We start from the raw sequence: 21,359 nt of genomic DNA, 5'->3' as shown, positions 1-21,359 counted from the left end.
ACCATAGGGCACAAAGACTCCTCACAGAACAGAAATTGAAATAGAGGCACAGTACAAAAGCCAAAGTTTGTGAGTTGCTTAATTTGTCTGCTTAATGAATTTGTACCTTCTCTTAATAGGAAGAGGATTATATTTTCCCACTTAACTTGTCCTAATAACCTCCAATACATTTTTCTTTTTAAACTTTTTGTTTTATTTATTTATTTTTATATGGTGCAGAGGATCCAACCCAGGGCCTCATGTGCTAGGCGAGCCCTGTACCGCTGAGCCACAACCCCAGCCCATCAATACATTTTTCAATGAAGAATCTGTGAGCCAGGTACTGTTAGGCACTTTACATTGATTTACATTGAGTCTCTAATCTTCACAACATTGTGAAGTCAGGTTATCACCATCTCTATTTAATAAAAGAGGTGAAATGATGAGATCATACAACCTGAAATAAGAGGCATCTGGTAGACACTGATGCTGGGGGCTGAGAGAATCTTCATCCCCATACCTCAAGCTTTATGAGCCTCCAGACCTTGAATTATGAGAGGAATAAACCAATTGAGGTGGATAGAGTGGCTAGAAGAATTTGGATTTATTGAGGTTTTGGCAGATGTCCAGTGGAAGGAGTCAGGTGGCCAGTTAAATACAGGGTTGGGGCTGGGGTTATTCAGCTCAGTTAAGAGCTCTGGGTTGGAGAAACGGACTGGGAAAGAAAGTTAGGCAAGGGGGCCATCTCCTTACTATTACTGGTTACCTACCTCCCCCCACCTCCTGAGGATCTTTTTGTCTTGGGCTAACACTTAGAGGCATTACCCTTCACATCCAGGGATGTATGGTACAGATCGGAAAGAGCAACACCTAATGGGAAAGGCAGGGTATTTTAGTTCTGTCTCCAGTGCTCTCATTCATTTCAGGGCAAGGTGGAATTCAGAAATGCCCAGACCTACCCCCAACCTCAATCCATGTGCATCTGAACCTTAAGCACCGATTTCTGGACTCCTATGTTCACTGTAGCAGCCTGTTTGCTTTATCCCTGGGCACTTGATCTAAGCCTTTGCTATTCTAAGGGGACACTGAGGCCTAGAAAGGGAAGGGTCTTGGCCAAGTTCCCAGCTTGGTGTGAGGACATCTCCTTGCAAGGCCTGGACTGGAGAGGAAGGGTGTTGGAAACCACTCCAACCCAACTCTTCTTCAATAGTAGAGAACAGGACCCCAGGAAGAGAATGATGTAACCCAGGCTCAGGACCCTCATAGAACAGGAACTCATTCCTCCCTGGACCAGGAGATGGTGCTGTTCCCTCGCAGGAGGCTGTGGGTGTAGGCTGAGGGCTCTCTGGGGTTTTTGCTTGATTTTGTGGTTGGGCATTTTGGAAGGTGGAGGGGGAAGGGACTGATTGGGTAGAGGAGCCTACTTCTTGCGGAAGCTGGAGTCTTGTCACTTTTTTCTTTTCTTATATGCTAGGAAAGTGCTCTACCATTGAGCTATACCTCCAGTCCCACCTCACTTCTTTCTGAACCTCACCCCAGACCTGGATGTTATCTCTTTCTACCATGATTTTCCAAACCCTTACCAGGACACTCACTGAGAGTGTCCCATTCCCAGGAAAGCTCAAGTGAAAAGAACCCTTGCAATAAGCATCTCTTCTAGATCCTGGAGCCAGTTTTAAGCTGGGCTTGGTGGCACAGGCCCATAATCACAGCAACTTGAAAGGCTGAGGCAGGAGGATCACGAGTTCAAAACCAGCCTCAGCAAATTAGCAAGGCCCTAAGCAATTAGTGAGACCCTGTCTCAAAATAAAAATAAATGGGCTGGGGATGTGGCTCAGTGGTTAAATGTCCCTGGGATCAACACCTGGTACAAAAAAAAAAAGTTTAAAATGTGTCCTAACAGCAGAATACAATGTCCCAGCACATCAGGAGGGTGAGGAAGAAGGATTATAAATTTGAGGCCAGCCTCAGCAATTTAGCAAAATTCTAGGCAACCCAGTGAGACCCTGTCTCACAAATTAATAAATAAAAAAGTGTGGCTGGGGATATAGCTCAGTTAGTAGAGTGCTTGCCTCACATGCACAAGGCCCTGAGTTCAATCCCCAGCACCACAAAAAAAAAAATAAATAAAAATTTAAAAGTGCTGGGAATGTAGCTCAGTGGTGGAGTGTTTGCCTAGCATGTGCAAGGCTCTGGGTTTGATGCCAAGCTTCCTGATTCCCAGATGGTATGCTTTCTCTCAAGAACATAACCACTGTCCTCATCATATAATTTTGTACACCTTTTACTCCCAGGTAAAAACTCCCTGAGCAAGCCCAACCTCTTTTTTTTTTTTTTTTTTTTTTTCAGTCCTGGAGATTGAACCTAGGGACTCTATTACTGAACCACATCCCCAGTCCTTTTTATTCTTAATATTTTTGAGACAAAGTCTTGCTAATTGCTGAAGCTGGTCTCAAACTTGTGATTCTTCTACTTCAGCTTGAGTCACTGGGATTACAGGTGTGCACCACTGTGTCTGGCTTCAACCCCTCATTTTCTTTTTTTTTTTTTTTTTTTTTTTTTTTTTTTTTTTTTTTTTTTTTTTTTTTAAAGATAGAGTGAGAGAGAGAGAGGGAGAATTTTAATATTTATTTATTATTTTAGTTCTCGGCGGACACAACATCTTTGTTGGTATGTGGTGCTGCTGAGGATCGAACCCGGGCCGCACGCATGCCAGGCGAGCGCGCTACCGCTTGAGCCACATCCCCAGCCCAACCCCTCATTTTCTTGATGAGGAAACTGAGGCCCAGAGGAGCCATTAACTCCCCAGAACCTTTGCATTGCCCAAATCTTAGTGCTGCCTCTGATTTCAGCTCTGCAGTCTCCTGTGTGGGAGGGTGTCTTTCAGAGTGGGATCTGCAAAGGCACTGAGTATAGCTACAGCTGTCAGGCCAGGAGCTAGCACACAGGTAAGGGGGATAAGGAGGTTTGGGCCTCCTTCTTGGAGCTGTCTCTGAGGCTGAGGTAGGAACAACCTGCAAAGCACGGGAAGGCCAAGGCTGGACGTGCACACTGCCTTTCTTGTACTCCTCAGCAGGTCTCCCAGCTGGCCCAGGCACTGGGTGGCTGGGGGTGAAGAAGGTGTAGGGGCCACAAAGAGGGCTACCTAGATGGGTGGGTTGCATGGAGGGCTTACCCTATGTCTTCCTCTAGGTCTAGTATTCACCCTCTCTGCCCTTTTAGCCCTCCCCATCTCTGGCTCTAAGACACTCACCCCTTACTGCCACTCCCTTGAGTCCAGGTAATCATTACCCCACAAAGGTGAAGCTCAGGCTAGGGGGGAATGAAGGGCATGTGTAGGTCAGAGCCTGCTAAGCCAAATGGTGGCTGGCACTGCCAGTGGTTTCCTAGGCATCCTCTACCCCAGGCCAATGGATGTTGCTGGTCCAGGCCCTCAAGAGTAGGCACAGAGGAGGGTAGAGGCTACAGTGGGGACACAGCTGTTCCCATCCCCTAGGCTGTGAGCACGCTGTCAGAGACTCAGCCACCCAAAAAAGCTGCTGTGTTCAGCAGTGCTGCAAACAGGCTGGGAGGAGGGGTCCAGGCCAGCTGCCTGCTGGTGGCAGGCACTTGGTATGCAGAAAGCTAGACTGCGTGGTCTTCACTGTCTCCAGTGAGGTGGGGTCTCCATCTTGGAACCCCTGGCCCAGCATCCCAGGGCATCTTTGTTTCCATCTTGATGGTTTAAAACATTGAGAGGCTCAGTAGGAAGAAGAAAGAGCTGAATTGGGAAGAAAGCCATGTTTTCTTTTTTTGCAGTACAGGGAGGGCCTCACGCATGCTAGGCAAAAACTCTGTCACTGAGCCACATCTCCACATGTTTTCTAGGACTGTTTTGACCACTGATTTGCCAGATGACCTTGGACAAATTATTAGCCTACTCTGGGCCTCAGTTTCTCCATTCATGAAGAGGGCAGGATTGAACTGTGTAAACTGTATGACCTTGGATAAACCACTTACCATCTCTGTGCCTCAGTGTTCTCATCTGTGCAAAGGAGACATAGCACTGCATTCCTTGCTGGGTCACTGAGAGAATTAAATAGCATGATCTTCCCGCCAGGCTCCTCCATATGTCTAAGTGATTCCCCCATCTCTTTATGCCTTCTAACTAGTAGGGTGACCCTTTCTTCCACTCTCAAGGCTAGGGACCCTAGGAAGGGAGAGGGCTGCCCTCCCTTCCCAGACTCCCAACCTTTAGAACTTTCCCTGGTGAAACCACCCAGAGAAAGCTCCAGGAGGGTCTTTCTAGCTCAGGGGGCGGGATCTGGGCCCAGGCCCCGGTGGAGGAGGGTGTCTGTCAAAAGAGGTAGCCCCCACCCCGCCGGCAGCCTGGAGCACCCGCGCTGCCCTGGCACCCCCGCAGCCAGCCTCTTGCTAGCTAGCGCTCGCCTCCGCCTAAAAATAGCCCTGGACGTGCTCGCCATGGCCGTGACGCTGCCGGGCGGGCAGCAGCGAAGGAGGCCGCTCCGCCAGAGCGGGTGGGCGGCGGGCAGGCTGCTCCGGGAGGGGCGCGCCGCCACCGGCCCTGATGCCAGGCTCGGGATGATGAAGGCGCGGCTGAGTCATCTCAGGGCCCCAATGTCCGTGACTGTCCCCGCTGCCAGCGTCTCTGTCTCGGGCTTGACGGCTGCGGGCCAAGGCTTATCTCTTTGCCTGATGAGCCCTCTCAGGCCAGGGCAGGTGGGTCTTTGAGGGCATCTCTGGGTGGGTGAGAGATCCCGGAGGTCCTGATGGTCCCGACGCCGCGAGGTATGCGTCGGCCCCTGCGCGACTCAGGTGCGCAGCAAAGTGACCAACCCCACTCTCTCCCTCCAGCGTCCCCAGACCTCCGTTTCTCCCCTTCTTCAGGAGCTTTCCGCATCTTTCTCCTCGGTCGGCTCTCCAGACCCCGCCCTTTTGGGATTGCCTGCGTGCAAGGGAGCAAGGAGGCCTGGCCCTGCCAGGTCCGCGGTGCCAGCCCTTCTTACCCCTCAGGTCCCACCCCAACTCCCTGCCCCTTTTCTTCCTCTGTGTCAATCAGACACCCAGAGCAGACAGGCTGGGACAAGAAACATTTACTTAGGGCTCTGGGGCTCAGCAATGCCCCAGCAGACCTGTCATGCAGCCTCGTGTACAGTGGGCATGGGGCCCGCCCCTGGGGTACTGCTGGGGGGGGGCCTCATGGCAGCAAACAGGGCAGTGTGGCTTGAGCCCCCTCTGCGGGGGGAAAAGTGGGACAGGGTCCATTGGGTAGGAAAATCTGTGTCCCTCTCACTGCACGGAGAGTGTGACTGTACCCAGGATGGGGGTGGCATTGGCTGGGGCAATCAAAGACACAAGAGGTGGGGCTCTGAGCTTGGGGGAAGGGGCTGGCACCAGAAAAAAAGCAGCCTGCAAAGGCGAGGTCTTCTCTGTATGTGCCTACCCCACCCCAGGGGTTCCTACTCCCTTTCCTGGTGGCCAAACAAGACATTCTTTCTTCTCTCTTACCCTCTCTTCCTCCTAGGTCTCTGTGTCCAAGACAAGGGAGCAGACACAGGCAGAAGAGGGACTCCTAAAACACCAGTGCCCTGAAAAGTCTGGGGAGAGGGGGTAAGGAAGGTCACCCTGAGGGTGGGGCTCCTGGAGGGACAGGAACTGACAATCACAGGTTTCCCTAACTGGTTGCTCCTGGCAACTGGGATTTTGGAGTCCTGACAGTGAAGTGGGGTATTGACCAAGCATGAGCCAGTGTCTTGTTCTCAGTTGAGTTTCTGTGTCCAGGCTGCTCTTGGGCACCCTCTTCCTGTAGACATATGTAGGCTGAAGCTGCTCTGTGGTGACTGTCCTACTTGAGGGGACAGTCTCAGATTTGTCACACTCTTCTTAGACCCCAGCCCTCCCCCTCTCTCTTGACCCAGGTTTCAAGTAATGGGAGAGATTCCTGCAGAACTTTCCTGAGAATTGACTGAGTGACAGATGGCAAGACTAAGAAGTGGACTCAGGGCCCTCCCATGACCCTGGATCCCCTCCCAACCCCAATAAGAGGGCTGAGGGATTCAGAAAGACCCCCACCCAAGGCCCCACCCCACTTGCAAAGGGGCAGACACACATAGACCCAAGCAAAGGCTCTGTGAACAGAGGGGGGTCTGGCATGCAAAGGTGGTATAGGCAGGTGGAGACTCTCTGGAAGATGCAGCAAGGAATTCCCCAGGGACCTTCCCCAGGGCAGGACTCAGTGTGGCAACTGGACTGGGGGTACCAGGGCACTGGGTGGACCTACCTGCAGCTTCCTCATTTCTTCCCACCTTCTCCTCCCCGCTCCCAAGTCAACCCACTCAGGACATCCCACCCAGGAAACAAAACCCTCTTCAGTGTAGAAGGCTCCTAAGCTGTGGTGGGTGGAGCCTAGGAGAGGGACAGAGGGAGAAAGGGTGTGGCCAGGGCACCTGCTCCCTCCCCAGCCAGAAGCAAGGGCCAGGGGTGGCATCTGGGTTCTCTTGGCTCCTGTCAGATCTCGGTCAAGGCATCAGCAGGCACCAGGCCCCGCTTCTTGCCGCTGCTGACGCGGAGGAAGCCATCAGCATCCTTGCTTCTGGCCACACCCACACAGATCTGAGCAGGAAACACAGAGCGGAGGCCTGGCACCACCTGCAGCCTGGTCCCCAGTCCTGCTGATGTTCCCAGGGACCCACCCAGGGGATGATGGGACCAGTGTCAGATGTGGCTGAAGCCTAAGCTGAGCTGATGAGAGCAGATCCTATGAGTATGCAGGCTCAGCTGCAGGACCAGGACCCAGAGGACTCCAGGCAGCACTTCTAGACCCACCATGGAGATCAGCTGGCCCAGTGCCCCATCCCACCACCATTTCACAGAGGAGATAACAGGGAAACGACCCAAGGTTACATAGCAAACCAGAGGCAGTCAGCATTCAAACCTGAGCCTCTAGACTCCTAAGCCAGTACTCCTTCCCTATCCCAACTGCCTCTAATGTTATTCGGGCCCCTGACTCTGTTGGCCACGACACAAATTCCACAACATGGGATGATGGGAAGACCTTGCTACCCCTTCATATCTAACCTGCTTTCCCTCTTGCTGCCAGGCTGCAAGCATCCTCTTCCAGGGCACTCACCCCTGTCCTGCCACCTCTCTCCCATGCTCCCTGCAGGGCCCAGGTCAGGACCCCAGATGCTCACCTGGTTCTCCTTGAGGCTCATGTAACCCTGTTCCTTATTCCCGGAGAAGGGCTGGCAGCAGCGCCAAACATTCTCACCAGGCCTCACCCGCTGCACAAAATTGGCTGGGAAGAAGCCAACCCGGTCACCGATCTTGCCCTGTGGATGAAGTTGGCAGTGAGCCCCAGCATCAGCCCCCACTCACACGGATTTCTCCAGACCCAGTTCCCACTCAAAGCTAGTGCCATCAGCCTCCAGAGCTGGGGCTCTCTTTTTGTTCCAACCCCCAACTGCATGGCTTCTGGATCTGGAAGAGCATAAGGAAGGCAGAGGGAAAGCTGAGGTGGGGAGGGTCAAACTAATGGCAGGGCCCTGGGCTTGGCTTGGGTCAGTGATTGGAGGAAGGGAGGTCTTCTTCCCAGTGAGGATGGGGCTCCCTCCATGCCCCACCCTGCCAAGTCACCTTCCACCAGTCCTCATTAGAGTCATCCACCAGCATGATGCGATCTCCAGGCCTGAGGAGGAGAGACTGGGGCAGCACATGGGGTCCCTGGACACCCTGCACAGCCATCTCCAGCGAGAGAAGCTTCTTCTTTTTTTTTTTTTTTCTGTACTAGGGATTGAACCCAGGGGTGCCACACCCCCACCCTGTTTTGTTTTTTAAATATTTCATTTAGAGACAGAGTCTCACTAAGTTTCTGGGGCTGATCCTCCTATCTCAACCTCCCCAGCCACGGGGATTATGCGTGTGAGCCACCATGCCCAGCTTTAGAGCAGCTTCTTCAGGTCCTCAGAGGACACAGTAACCTGGTACAGCAGGTTCTCTTCAGGGTATCCCAGAACAGGGGCAGGAGACAGGACATCACTCTTGAAACCTGGGTAGCTTCAAGTTCCTGTCTGGGCTCAGCAGCCTCAAGTATGCAAGGAGAAGGTTCCTGAAGGTTCCCCTCATCCTTGTGTTCCAAGCTCAGTGAGGTGGGGAGCAGCCCTGAGACTGGAGCCCTGCATCTGCCCAGCAGGGCTGGACCACAGAGAAGACTTACTGTAGAGCCAGGTCATTGTTCTCCTGGGGCAGAAACTTGTAGAGTGCAACGTAGGAATACATGGCCCCCACGTCCTTCCGCAGGGGGACTTTAGGGGCCTGTGGGAAAAGCTCTGGGTCAGTGATGGGTGGGCGACACCCTCACTTCCCCCACTCCCCACTTGCTCCTGGGGGCTCTGGTATGGGAATCCCTAGGTCAGTGACAGGGGGAAGACCCGCCTGCCTGCTCGGCTCACCCACCCCTGCAGCTCACCCACCCCTGCGGGGCCCAGGGAGGGAAGATATCCTCTGTCTGCTTCACTCTGGAACTGCCTGGCCTTGGGAAGCAAGAGCAAGTGCAGTAGGCTATAGGCCAGCGGTGGGAGAAGTCCCCCTGCTCTTGTGCCTCTCATCCTGACACTGCCTGTCCCTGGGGACTGAGGACAAGGGAGGGAGTAGTGAGTTTCCCCACTGGCTCTGTTCCACCCACCTATGGATCAATGCCAAGGGGGTTCCATGCCAGCATGAGCTCACCTGCTGTCCAGGGCTTTTCTCCTCTGGTACTGACCCTTCTTTCTCTGCTGGGGCTGTGAACACTGGAGACGCCAGGGTGGGGCCAGGGTGTGAGGCGGCTGGAGCAGCCCCCCACTGCACCCGTTCCTGCCCTGATTCCTTCCCACCCTCTCTCACCACTGTCACCAGGCCCCTCCTCTGAGCTGCGGATGCTGCCTTCCCCATCTTCAGCCAGCTCATCCCTCTCACTCTAGGGACAGGGAGAGGGATGGGCTCAGTCCCTGGGCCCACTGTCACACTCAGATGTCCCTCTCCCTGAGGCTCCCCTTGGGCACCCAGCATTACCAAGCTCCGTGTGGGGGACTCAGACGTGCTGCTGAAGCTGGAACGGTTCATCAGTGCCAGGGAGGTGCCATAGCGCAGGGTCTCGTACACCGGGTCCACCTTCCCACTGGTCCCTGCTGAGCATCCACCCTCAAAGCCTGGCATCCAGCTGATGGCCTGGCTCTGTCCTGTCTCCAGCCCTGGCTGCCTGGTCTGGTCTGGCTGCTCAGCAGGCTCCAGGCTGAGCCCCCTTCTTCCCCTCACCTGCCCCTTCTGGGTCTTCCCATCACAGTGGCAGCCACCATGGTTTTCCCATGGTGTCCTCCCGTGGTGTCCATGCAGAGATCTGGACCTTCCTTGATTTGTTCACGGACCTCACAGCCCTGCAGTCACTCCAACACCTCATGCTACCTCCCGGACGGAATCCCTAGAACCTGCCCATGTCTCTCCATCTCTCCAGCCTGGTTCAGACGACTAAACTCCTGGCACTGTCTTGGCCTCCTGATTCCACTCCAGCCCTCCAACCACACCACAGCCAGAAAGCTCTTGAAAAAATATAATTATTTCTCTTCGAAGAAAATCCAAAAGACTATTCTAAATTGGACTTCAGGGCCTGGAACCCATAGTCTCTTTACAGTCCAGTCTCCCGCTCCCACTCCTGGCCCCAGCTACCTTGCCTTGTTTTGGGTTTTGTTTTTTTAATAGTGCTTGCATCAAAATCCAGGACCTCATGGAAAGTATTCTACCACTAACATATATCCCCAGCTCTTTTTATTTTTTCTTTTGAGATAGGGTCTCGTTAATTTGCCAAGATTGGCCTTGCATTTGTGATCCTCCTGCTTCAGCCTCCCAAGTTGCTGGGATTACAGGCGTGTACCACTGCACTGGCTCCTGTCCTTTTTTTAAATTTAATATTTATTTTTTAGTTTTACGTGGACACAATTTATGTGGTTCCTAGGATCGAACCCAGTGCCTCATGCATGGTAGGTGAGCTAGGTGAGTGCTAGGAGAGCACTCTGCCACTGAGCCACAACTTCAGCCCCTCCTGTCCTTCTTGTTTGAGACACTCATCCCAATAGGAATTAATGATTTGTGAGACTGTCCATCTCATATCTCTCTCTCTCTCTCTCTCTCTCTCTCTCTCTCTCTCTCTCTCTCTCTCTTTCTCTCTCTCCTTTGTTAGACCATAAACCCTACCTTTTCTAATACTGTGTTCCAGTGTCTTACACAGTGCCTGAACTTAATAGTTGTTCAATAAAGTGACTGAATGGGTAGATGAATACATAAATGAAGCCTACATCAGGAAAGAGCTTCCTGAGAAGGAAGTGGTAGGAGTGCTAAGAACTGGCAGTGCCAGTGTGACTCAGGGGCCCTTCTGAGAGATGTGTGGATTTTTTACCACACCACTAGAGGCAGGGGCCATGGGATGGGAGGGACACTCACCAGTGGGTGGGGACTCTCTGCTCATGGCACAAGCTGGTGGTGGCTCATGCACCAGGAGTGGGGAGCTGAAGTTGCGCCGGAAGGAGGTGGACTGTGCCAAGAGGAGGCAGAGAAAAGGCATGGGGGAGTCACAGCCCAAGGAGCACATGGCCTTTCTGAGCCCAGGGACCCTTCCACAGGAGCAACCAGCCTTAAGGGGTTCACTCACTCACCCTTCAGGGCAGTCCCAGGAACAACGCACATGGACCCCACTCACCGTCTTGCCTAGGCATTGCTGGTGGGAGATCTCCTCAGAGCACCAGAGGTGGACGCTGACTTTGCACATCTTACATCGCAAGCCCTGCTTAGAGTTTCCTAGGAAGAATTTGGGTTCAGCAAGAGATGGGTCACGAGAGAGATGACATTCCCATGGGCAAGGAGCAAAGAAGGCAGGCAGGGCACAGGGAGGAGCAGGCTGGGCAATCTCAAGCAGCCACAGGGCCCAGCATCTAGGGTGTGGAGTGGCACAGAAGGGGAGGTATCCGTGAAACAGAGCAACGCTAAACACCCGGCCAACCCAGGAAAAATTTTGGTGGGGAATTGAACCCAGGGGTACTAGTGCCTCCAGGAGCTAGAAGAGATGGTTATTCCAGTCATTCTTTCTGTACCTGGATGTGGGGGGGAGGCAGGGGTCCTGGGGAGGGAACCCAGAGCCCTGGGGAGGGAACTCCACCCCTGGGCTAATTAGGATGCTCACTAATCTGCCCAGGAGAGACAGTAGTACACTGGAGTCCTGCACACTGGGGAACACCATCAGGCAATTGCATGGTCCACTACCCTAAGCCCACCCAGGCCCCTCCCCCGCTGGCTTCAGGGCCCAGTCACCTACCCACGATGAGCTGATGGCACAGCTCGCAAGGGCTGGCTCTCTTGAAGACATGTTCCTGGAAGCTGTGCAGCCTCACTGGTTTGAGTGGTGCCAGGGGGCGCGGGACTTGGCACGGGGAGGGTGCTGGGGTGGGCAGGCCCCTGTCCGTGGATGCAGGTGGTGGGGAGGGAGGGGGCAGTGGGGTTGGGGGCGTCAGCAGCACCTCGGTCGGACACTTGAGCTCAGAGCCCGAACGAAGGAAGAAGTTCTCCACGCTCTTACTTCGGAGGATGGTCTTGAGGGAGAGCGAGCGCTTGAGTCGCTGGAGCTGGGAAAAGATGGAGCTCTGAGAGGGAGGCTGCATGAGGCAGGCCCCTGCTAGGTGCCCTTCAGGGTGTCTCCTGCTGCAGCAGAGTGGAGCTTGAGGGCCAGGAGCAAGAGGAAGCACTAAGCAGAGGCTCAGGCGTGCCAGTCTTCCACAGGAGCCAGATAGGATCCTCCATGAAGTTTTTTGTTGTTGTTTTGGTTTTGAGTACTAGGGATTGAACCCAGGGGCGCTTAACCACTGAGTCCCATCCCCAGCCCTTTTTGTATTTTTATTTAGAGACAGGGTCTCACTGAGTTGCCTAGGGCCTCATTAAATTGCTGAGGCTGGCTTTGAACTCATGATCCTCCTGTCTCAGCCTCCGGAGCCTGGAGCCACTGGGATTACAGGCCACTGGGCCCTGTTATCCATGAAGTTTTTAGGGAGTTCTGGCAGAGCAGGTATATAGTTAGGAATGGTGGGGACTGTTGCAAACCATATGGCCAGTAAGTCTCCCCTCATCCATAAGGCTGGTCCAGTGTTGCCAGGTATTCTACTTTTCCAGAAAAATCTAGACTTTCATGTGAAATTGGATAGAAACGATTTGAAAGAGATTTCCTTTTTTCTTTTCATCATTCTTTTTTTATGGACACACAGCATTTTATTGCATGGGTATACCATATACTTCAGTTAAAAACCAAAACACAAGAAAGTCTTTGGGGGCTGGGGATGTGGCTCAAGCGGTAGCACACTCGCCTGGCATGCGTGCGGCCCGGGTTCGATCCTCAGCACCACATACAAACAAAGATGTTGTGTCTGCCGAAAACTAAAAAATAAATTTTAAAATTCTAAAAAAAAAAAAAAAAAGAAAGAAAGTCTTTGGGGGCCTAGCAAAATACACCTGCTACTCAGTTTTCCACCTGTACTCTCCAGCAGGCTGAAGAGAGTGGAGAGTGGGCATCCTGGAGCCTCATCCTTGAGACTGATTCTCTCTTGAAAACATCTCTTCAGCCCATTCCTTATAGTCACCTCATCACCGTGCCAATCCCATCTTAGTTCAGACTGAGAAGGTACAACCCTAGTCTGGCTCAGGGTCTCAGCATATCCTGCCCACCATCCCCCAAAGTGTCCACCCATACCCGCCCTCAGTGCAGCTGACAGGAGGTAATCCTTGACCCTGATAAAAATTTCATGGCCCCTCAGTAACAGTCCAAGGCCCTCACCATGAGACTGTCCTTGCAACTTGGCCAAACCCATCCTTCTCACCTGTGCCTTCTACCTGCAGCCCAGATATACAGTGATGCTCAAACTTATCCATACTTTATGCCTCGGAACTTTGACGTGTTTGTCTTCTTCTCTGCCTTATCCAGTTAATACCCTCTTTATCTTTTCAATACCTTTCCAAGGGCCCCTTGTCCTCCTCAGGGAAGCCAGATCTCCATGAATTCCATTTAGTGAAAGCACTCCCTCCGCTGGTGCCCACTGCACCTGCGCCAGTACTGACGCACATCACAGCTCCAATCAGGTTATTGGTGTCTAGTTCTCCCCCACTCAGGAGCCTGGGAACCCCTTGAGGCCAGGCACTGTCACCTCAAATGCCCCCACAGGGCCTCATCACACAGTGGGTGGTCAGCCAGTGTGCCTCATTTGAATACATGATGAGCAAGTGACTGGAATCTTACATAGATCCCATGTTTGTAGTGCCGGGTCAGTTTTGCAGCAAGGCCAGAGTTCTTTCCGCTGCTCACCAGAACACACCTTTATTGTGTCTGCCCAGAGCAAGATCTGGAGACCTCTCCACCCAAAGCCTTGCCCCCTCCCCTCCTGTTGGAAGCCACCTTACCACTCCCCACTTCTTTCCACCAGCAATAGAAATGGGGGCCATAGGCCTGGCTCCAGACAGAAAGACTTGGCCAGGGTTCCCAGCAGGCATGCCAGGCAGCCTGTGTGCTGTGGCTGCCTGCCTGCCTGGCAACTGTGCCAAAGGGATGGAAGTGATGGGCCCTCCAGCCTCTAGGAGGCCAGCCGGCAGCAAGGCGGAGGGGGGAGCAGAGGGGGATGTTTGGGTATAAGACAGGTCCTGGTGTGCCAGCTGGGAGGCCAGAGCTCTGGGGTGTCTGGCACACTGAATTGCTTAGCTCCTTCCAAACCTAACTTCCTGAACAGCTCTGTGGGCTTCTTTATGCATCCATGAGAAGCAAGGCCCCAGGCCCCTGATGCCTGGGCATTGGAGCAGAGGTGGAGAGCCAGAGAGATAATGAATTAGAATACAATGCACTGGGGCTGGGGATGTGGCTCAAGTGGTAGCGCACTCGCCTGGCATGCGTGCAGCCCGGTTAGATCCTTAGCACCACATACAAACAAAGATGTTGTGTCTGCCGATAACTAAAAAATAAATATTAAAATTCTCTCTCTCTCCCTCTCTCACTCTCTCTTAAAAAAAAAAAAAAGAATACAATGCACAGCCTGGATCAGGTTATGGGTCACCCAGGGCTAAATATGGCTCTGTGGACTCTAATGGGCACCAAGAAGCAGATGAAGCTTCTTCTATTCTGTCTTGGATCCTTAGGCATAGAATATATGGAGGCAAAACTAGGAGATGTGCTGGGAGTAAAGCAAAACTAGAGCTGGGCATGGTAGTGCATGCCCCAAATCCCAAGGGGCTCGGGAGGCTGATGCAGGAGGAGTGCAAGTTCAAAGACAGCCTTAGCAACTTATCGAGGGCCTAAGCAGCTTAATGAGAACCTGTCTCAAAAAAGAAAAAGGACTGTGGATGTGGCTCAGTGGTTAAGTGCCCTGGGTTCAATCCCTGGTGGTGGTGAGGGGGGGATCTAGACCGGCTGCCTGAAGGCAAGTCACTTTACTTCCTTTCTGAGCCTCAGTTTCTTCACAATCAAGAGGGAGGAGGAAAAGCTAGATACTCTTTGAGCAGTACAAGGTTCAGGGGCCAAACCAACCAACTGGCCCAGAAACTGCCACTGTCAGATCACTGGAATTGAGGTAGCCTTGATATGCAGCCTCTCATTAATCCTGATGCTACCCTGAGGCAGTGACGATTTTTGTCAGTCTTTCAGATGAGGAATGACGGCTCAAAGGGGTTCCCATAAGTCCTCATCTGGTGAGCAGCAGAGTCAGGACCTCAATAGTGGCTCTGTGCTGAGCCTAAGTGCCCAGGAGCATCCTGTTGCTTTGGGCCCTGCCGTGTCTCCCACTCCTCCCCTCGGCAGTTCCATGGGCTTGTCAACTGAGGAGTTTAGAGTTAGATGGGACCTAAAGGCCTAGCTACCTACAGCAGTTCCCCCACACACACATCATGCTGTAATGCCCTGGCCACATCCCCTCTGAACAGTTGTCTCACTGTTGGTCACCTCCTGGGATAGGAAGCACAATCTCTTTTGGGACAGTCACTCCATCTTTGGGCAACTGAAATTACTGGAAAGTACTTCCCTATATAGAGCTGAAACCTGCTCCCCGGAACTTCTGCCTATCAGCCCTTTTTCCTCCCTTGGCTCCAGCAAGAGCTACTCCCTTTTAGACACATAAGTCCTTCCATTATGTGAAGTCATCAATCGTTTTCCCTTCTCAAAACCGTGATCCCTGTGGGGTGAGATTTCAAGTTCCCACTCTCCAGCCTGTGTCCTTTCCTGATATCCCCCACTCCAGTCTCAGTGCTAGTAGCCACCTCTGCAGGATACCAGGGGCCTCTAGAATACAATGTTCCCCAGCACCATGGCATCGTGGACTTTGCCACTGACTCCCTGGCTCCGTTGTAGGCCACAGATCCCAGGAGGGTAGAGAAGTGGGAAGGAAAAACATGCCACCTGGGATGGTTGGCAGGTGCCAAGGGCTATGGTCAGAGGGCAGGATGGGGACACATCTGCCAAATGGCTTGATGCCCGCCTACTCCAGAGACATTTGGCTTGGCTACTGAGACCTCATTTTTGCTCTACTAGACCAGGTATTCCTGTTCCTGGGACTCCTAGATTCTGCAGAGAACCTTGCCCCATCTTCCCGACAGCTTTTTTTTTTTTTTTTTTTTCCCCTGGTACTGGGGAAGTTAGGCTTTACTGCCAAGTCACATCCCCAGCTCTTTTTTTTGGGGGGGGGTAATCAGGGGTTGAATCCAGGAGTGCTTAACCACTGAGTCACGTCCCCAGCCCTTTTTATATTTTATGTAGAGACAGGGTCTCCCTGAAGTTGTTTAGGGCTCACTAAGTTGTTGAGGCTGGTTTTGAACTTATGATCCTTCTACCTCAGCCTCCCAGAGCTGCCAGGATCACAGGTAAGTGTCACCTTGCCTGCTTCCCAACCGCTCTTTTTTTTTGTCGCTCCACTGCCCGGAGACCCATTCCTCAGCATGGGGAGAAGTTTCCATGTCCCGTGGCAAGCTGGACCACCTGAATTCTATTCTCACTCACCCCATCTGCACTTGTCTGGTTTGGAGTTTGAATTATGAAATCTGTTCTTCTGAACCCCCTCCGAGAGTCACGGCTGGGCTTGCCTATTTCCTTCCCCACCTGGCCACTCCCTCGAGGCCCCTTCTTTCCTCAATTTCTCACAGCATTTCCTGAAGGGGTATGGAGGCAACTGGCAGGGGGTGGTGGTGGACATGAAGCAAACTGATTCAGATGGTGGAGCTGGCATGGAGGGATCCTCCCAGAGATGGCACCAAAGTGGGTGAAATAGCAGACCTAGTGTGTCAGGATGAGATGGGGACCCAGAGAGGAGGTCAGCCCTTTAGGAGGATCACTGAGTTGGTGCAGGGCCGAGATTCAGGCTTAGGGTAAGCAGGAGGCTAGACTCCTCTGGCAAGAAATGTCTAGGAGGGGCTGGGGATGTGGCTCAAGCGGTAGCGCGCTCGCCTGGCATGCGTGCGGCCAGGGTTTGATCCTCAGCACCACATACCAACAAAGATGTTGTGTCTGCAGAGAACTAAAAAATAAATATTAAAAATTCTCTCTCTCTCTCTCTCTCTCCCCTCTCTCACTCTCTCTTTAAAAAAAAAAAAAAAGAAAAAAAAAGAAATGTCTAGGAGGGCCACCAAACTGATGAGCAAGCCTGGAATGTTGGCTTCAGTGCCTGAAGAGCACCAGGTCCACTGTAGCACCTGCCTCACACTGAGCTGGGTGGGCATTCGCCAGTCCCCTTTTCTTCCATCTCCCCATCCCTACAGTCTGGAGCCAGGTGAGCTAGGGGCTGAAAGGAGGTTGCAAGGTCCCTGAGATGTCTCCCTGCCATGTGGAAGAGCCCCTGACCCCTTAAAGCCCAGTCTGTGTTGCCACTTCTGAGTCCTTCTCAAAGCTGAATGGGGGCTTTAACTGGCCTGGTGCAGAAGAGCCAGATCAGATGTGGAATCTCTCTCTGCTTCTTTGGACCTCCCTGGCTCAGACCCAGGGTGATGACATTGGAGGGTCCTTGGGCTGGAAGGCTGGGAGGTAGAGAACTGCCAGGCCCTAACCTCCCCCTCCCCACACAGCTGAGCTTGCAGCCTGCTGGATTGCTGAGGCAGCACTGCCCAGGCTCCTGCCTGCCCTGGGGAGCTCCTAAAGTGGGGGCTGGACAGACAGGCCTTGGCGTGGGAAGTCTTGGAAGGGAGGTCCCTGAGTCCCAGAGAAGCAAGCAGAGGACCATTTACATGTGTCAGTGTGATTAGAGGGCAGCTGAGTAGGTCTGGGGCTTTAGAACTCAGGGTGGGGCTCTGACCTGGGACTCAGCCTTACAGAAGCTGGCACAAATATTCCAAGGAATATCCTCCCACCCCATCACTTCATTGCTTTCCAAGAATAGAAGACTTAACTTTGTGGTCTCAGAGGCCAGAGGCTCATTTTAAGGAGGCAGGAGAAGGTCAGGTGTGTACCTGATCATGTGACTATAGAGATCCCCTATGTCCCCTAGTTCAGGAATGGGGAGCTACTTGGGGTGCCTCAACCAGACTCTACCATATTCAGCATCATCCACTCACTCTCTTGATGACTTTGACCTTGAATTAACCTCCGGTTCTGAGGGGTGGTCAAGATGGGGTGAGGAGGAAGAGGGACAATGGAAAGAGTCACAGATGAGCTAGTGATATCAGGGAGCCCAAGACCCACCCATTTTTGGTCTTCACTGTCCCCATTCTCCTCTGGGAACCAGAACAGGATGGAAACAAAACATCAGATGAAAGGGAGAGGGAATGAGGTCTTGACCTGAAGTCTGGGGAGGGGCAGAGGGCACCCTGGGCACAGCCCCTTGCTCTCTCCCTATCCCCAGGCCCGCTCAGGTTGCTTCCTGCAGAACTTCTTGAGCACCTAGAATTTGGGGAGGGAGCAGAGAGATTAGAGGTGAGGAGGTTGAAAGCGAGGGATGGCCTTCCCCCACCCCTTTGAGTGCCAGGAATTTGGGCTCCGCCTGCCTTCACTGGGGAATAATTTATTCATTGTGACTCTCTCAGGAGTAACAATCATACATAATTAGGGTTAATTATGACATTCATTAATTACAATGACTTCTTTTGCTTCTGCCCGCCCCCGTCCCCTAGGCCGGCTCGTGGGGTGGGGGGGTTGGGGTGGGGTTGCTTCCTTGCAGCTCTGGAGCTGCAACATTCAGAGTCCCCTCCCGCCGTGGACATCTGAGCTGCCGCAGCGGGGGCGCATCTCCGGTCGCGGTCTCTGGTCCCTGAGTCTAACCTGGGAGACAGCAATGAATGCAAGACTGCTGTGGGGCAGAGAGAGACGCCCAGAGAATCAGAGATAAACACGTAGAGGGACACCGAGAAAAACCAGGAGACTCGAATGGGTAGGACACCAAGACAGAAACAGACAGTTGTAGAGATATGCCAGAGAGATAAGGGCAAAGAGAGACTGACTGAACTGCAGACAGACCTGGCCGCCACGGGAGGGGGTGCGCCTCGCACGCACACACGCTCGCGCACACTGGCCGCCCGGCTACACACCGCTACACACTCCCTGCGCCTTCGCTGCGCTGATTCCCTCCAACAAAGCCGAGTTACAACCTCCCAGGAGGTAGCAAGAGCTCAGCCGCTAGTCTCGAGCGCTCCGGAGCGTCCTGGTCTTGACAGGGGACTCCTTGGGTCCCCTCTTCTCAAACCCACTCCTCCCCGCGGGTCGCGGCGTGCAGTCTTGAGATCACGAGGGCCCGGGATAGCTACGGTGACCCCAAGGCGCCCGAGCCCACGGAGGTGAGCGCGCGGCGAGGAGGGCGCCCAGGCCAGGGGTACCGCAGGTGGAGGCCAGGCCTCGAGCCCCCTGACTTACCTTGGTTTCCTGGAGGGTGGAGACGGTTCCCGCCGGGGTGTGGGTGGCCGCGTCATCTGGCTCGTTCTCCTTCTCGCTCATTTCGGTCATGGTTAGGGGACAGGGGCAGAGAGGGTACTGAGACCCGACGGCAGGCCAGCCGGGCGTAGACTGCGGGTGGCAAGCGTCTCTCTGGGACTCTGAAGCCCTTCTCCAGAGACTGTCCCCCAATGAACCTCAGGAAAAACCCTCCCAGGCAAAGCAGCCCCCCACCCCCGGGCGCGGGCGGACAAAGTTGCCGGGGCGGCGGGGGAGGGGGATGCAATTACACCGAGCTGAGGGAGCGGGACGACCCCAGCGGCGAGGACCGAGGGTCTGCAGAGGATGCTGCTTGCAGCAAGGGGAGGAGGGAAGTGGGGATGCAAGAATGAGCCGAACGAGGGAGAGACGGAGCTGTCCGTGTCCGGCCGGCTCCGCTGTCCTCTGCGCCCGCCCCCCATTCCCCTCCCCCTCCCCCCGCCGGCCCCAGCCGGGCACACGGAGGCCCCTCCGCCCAGTCCTCGCCTCCCAACTTTGATTTAGGAGGTCGCCTGGTCCCTCCCCCTTCTCTCCGCCGCTCCCCCGCGCCGCTATGCAAATCAAGCTTCTCCGCTATTGGCTGCCGTGGTGGCCAGGAGGGCGAGCTGGGCGGAGTCTTGGGGGGCTCGACACGATGGGGTGGAGCTTGACAAGACGGGGCGGGGCTTGAAGGGTAAAGAAGTGGAGGGGGTAGTTTTACACTGAAAAACCCGAGATGGGGGCGTGACAAGATTGAAGGAAGTCTGGAACGATCATAGTAGAGTCTGGATGGGATTGCAGAAATGGAAATGAGTTGGAACTGCAGCAAGATGGCTGAGCATGAGATCAAAGTAAGGACTTTCTGATAATGCAGATCAGAAGATGCACTGGTGAAGGAAGACTGAGGATCCGTTGTCCTCATTAACTGGATCCCTCTCTACCCTGGAGAGGCTATTTTCAAATATACACACTCCTGGATTATGGCTAGGGGTTTTCTGAAGTAAAGAAGAGACAACTTAATGGGCCAAAAAGCTAGGCCAGATAATCCTTGTGGATGGAAAGTAGGACAACCATAATCCTTTCCAGTCTTGCTGCCTGGAGTTCAGCAGGGAAGGGGTCTCTCAGTCCTCATACCTAAAACCCTGAAGAAGCTTCTCTAAGGGGCATCCTCCTAAGATGTCACCAAGACTGGAGTTAGATCAGAGGTAGGGACCATGGGGCAAGAAGTCTTCATTCTCCAAAGTGTCCATTCCCTGCTTAGTGTGATTGATTACCGAGAACTCATTTTCCCAAGCACTCCCTCACCTCCAGTCCCTTTTTTTTCTGCCCTTCCAGTCCTGACCAACAGGTCCAGCTTCATCTCTTGGCCTGTCCAAGGAAAGAGACGGATGGTGTTTGAGATATCCCTTCCCTGGGTGTGGGTGGAGAGGCTTCTGGGTTTAATTGTGCCCCCTCTTCTGCTGTGGATGATAAGAGGAGGGGTGGTACTCAGGGATCCTGCCTTTATGCAACCGAAGGACAGGCAGGGAATGCTCCCCCACCCTCAGTCATCCACTCTGATGAGCTCACCATTGGAACACTGCTAAGGGTACTACTGTGTCTAGGAATAGAGGGTTTTTTGTTTTGTTTTGTTTTGTTTTGTTTTTTGTCATTAGCAGAAGTGGGACAAGGGCAGATGTGAGGGTCTGTGATAATGAGGACTTGATCTTCTCCCCCTCCAGATCCACTGCATCTGTTGACTCCTTCTGATTCTTACCTTTCCTGAAAGGAGCTGGGGTGGAGCTCATGAGCTCTGAGCTCATCCCTCAAACCAGTCTTCCCAGAAGCCCACTCACCACTGGCCTTCCAAGAATCTCATCCCCTTTGAGGATTGTCTTCCCCATTGCCCTGCCCAGGCCAGCCCAACTTCCCTTCCCTGGGCAGCTCAAACTGCAGTGCTTGGAGTACCCTAAGATAGGGTCATCAGGTCATCTATTTATCCCAGGCTGAAACAAACAGGGGCTTTCTTTGGAGACTTCCTGTGGAGGTACCCCACTCCCCTGGGCTCAGGCAGGTAATAAAATCTTTTAGAGCCTTGATTTCTTTATCTGCAAGATGGTGGCTGTGCCACTCTAACCTCGTTGCAGGAGCATGCTGGAACCTTGCAGAATGGCACTCAGCCCAGTCAAGACAGCCAAGGAGAGTTCTTTTTTTCTTTTCCCCCCCTTTTCTTTGGGAAAATTTGTACCTTCCCATGACTTTTTGTGAGGCAGGAAAAAAAAAAAAAAAAGAAAAATGGCTTCCTTCCCTCTCCTTGACTATTTGGAGCCTAGCGTTCCATGGAAGAACCTATGCAGAAGTGGCTGTCCATGGACAGAGAGATTCTGACTAATCACAGGGAAGAATTCCCAGGGGAATCAGGGATACCAGCGACCAAAGAAAGCCAGGGAAGTTGGTGGGCCCTGGGGTCCATCTGGTCTGAGCATCA

The 21,359-nt window shown here is 53.3% G+C and overlaps 1 protein-coding gene and 1 long non-coding RNA gene across 7 annotated transcripts; both read right to left on the bottom strand.

Annotated features, from left to right (window-relative positions):
• Positions 1–5,057: 5,057 nt before the first annotated feature.
• Positions 5,058–19,347, bottom strand: Stac2 (SH3 and cysteine rich domain 2). Of its 6 annotated transcripts, XR_002483573.3 has the most exons (13): positions 19,165–19,346; positions 18,857–19,006; positions 11,321–11,627; positions 10,709–10,806; positions 10,453–10,543; positions 9,031–9,146; positions 8,863–8,935; positions 8,707–8,768; positions 8,195–8,292; positions 7,615–7,666; positions 7,173–7,310; positions 6,426–6,591; positions 5,058–5,576 (listed from the first exon to the last, which is right to left on the bottom strand). XR_002483573.3 is itself a non-coding variant. In XM_021724179.3 (12 exons), exons 1-12 carry the CDS (start codon positions 19,333–19,335, stop codon positions 6,487–6,489), a joined length of 1,461 nt encoding a protein of 486 aa, XP_021579854.1. In that variant the 5' UTR covers positions 19,336–19,346; the 3' UTR covers positions 5,058–6,486. The 6 variants fall into 6 exon arrangements, 4 of the variants coding, with proteins under 4 accessions (XP_021579854.1, XP_021579855.1, XP_021579856.1 ...); XM_021724179.3 differs by having other exon boundaries at positions 5,058–6,591; XM_021724180.3 differs by having other exon boundaries at positions 5,058–6,591; positions 9,031–9,143.
• Positions 17,996–18,850, bottom strand: LOC110597799 (uncharacterized). Its single transcript, XR_002483574.3, has 2 exons — positions 18,464–18,850; positions 17,996–18,268 (listed from the first exon to the last, which is right to left on the bottom strand). It is a non-coding gene; the product is annotated as an uncharacterized LOC110597799 (long non-coding RNA).
• Positions 19,348–21,359: the final 2,012 nt, after the last annotated feature.

This window comes from Ictidomys tridecemlineatus, chromosome 3 (assembly GCF_052094955.1).
Source record: "Ictidomys tridecemlineatus isolate mIctTri1 chromosome 3, mIctTri1.hap1, whole genome shotgun sequence".
Lineage (NCBI taxonomy): Eukaryota > Metazoa > Chordata > Mammalia > Rodentia > Sciuridae > Ictidomys > Ictidomys tridecemlineatus.
The sequence above is the reverse complement of the archived record's forward strand: the minus strand, read 5'-3'. Positions and strand labels throughout refer to the sequence as shown.

Coding starts and splice junctions, on each gene's coding strand:
- Stac2 (XM_021724179.3), bottom strand. CDS start 19,335: ATGGGGGGCGGGCGCAGAGGACAGCGGAGCCGGCCGGACACGGACAGC. Junction 8,769..8,862: donor GGAGGGGCCTGGTGACAGTG/GTGAGAGAGGGT, acceptor TGGCGTCTCCAG/TGTTCACAGCCCCAGCAGAG. Junction 7,311..7,614: donor CTAATGAGGACTGGTGGAAG/GTGACTTGGCAG, acceptor CTTCATCCACAG/GGCAAGATCGGTGACCGGGT.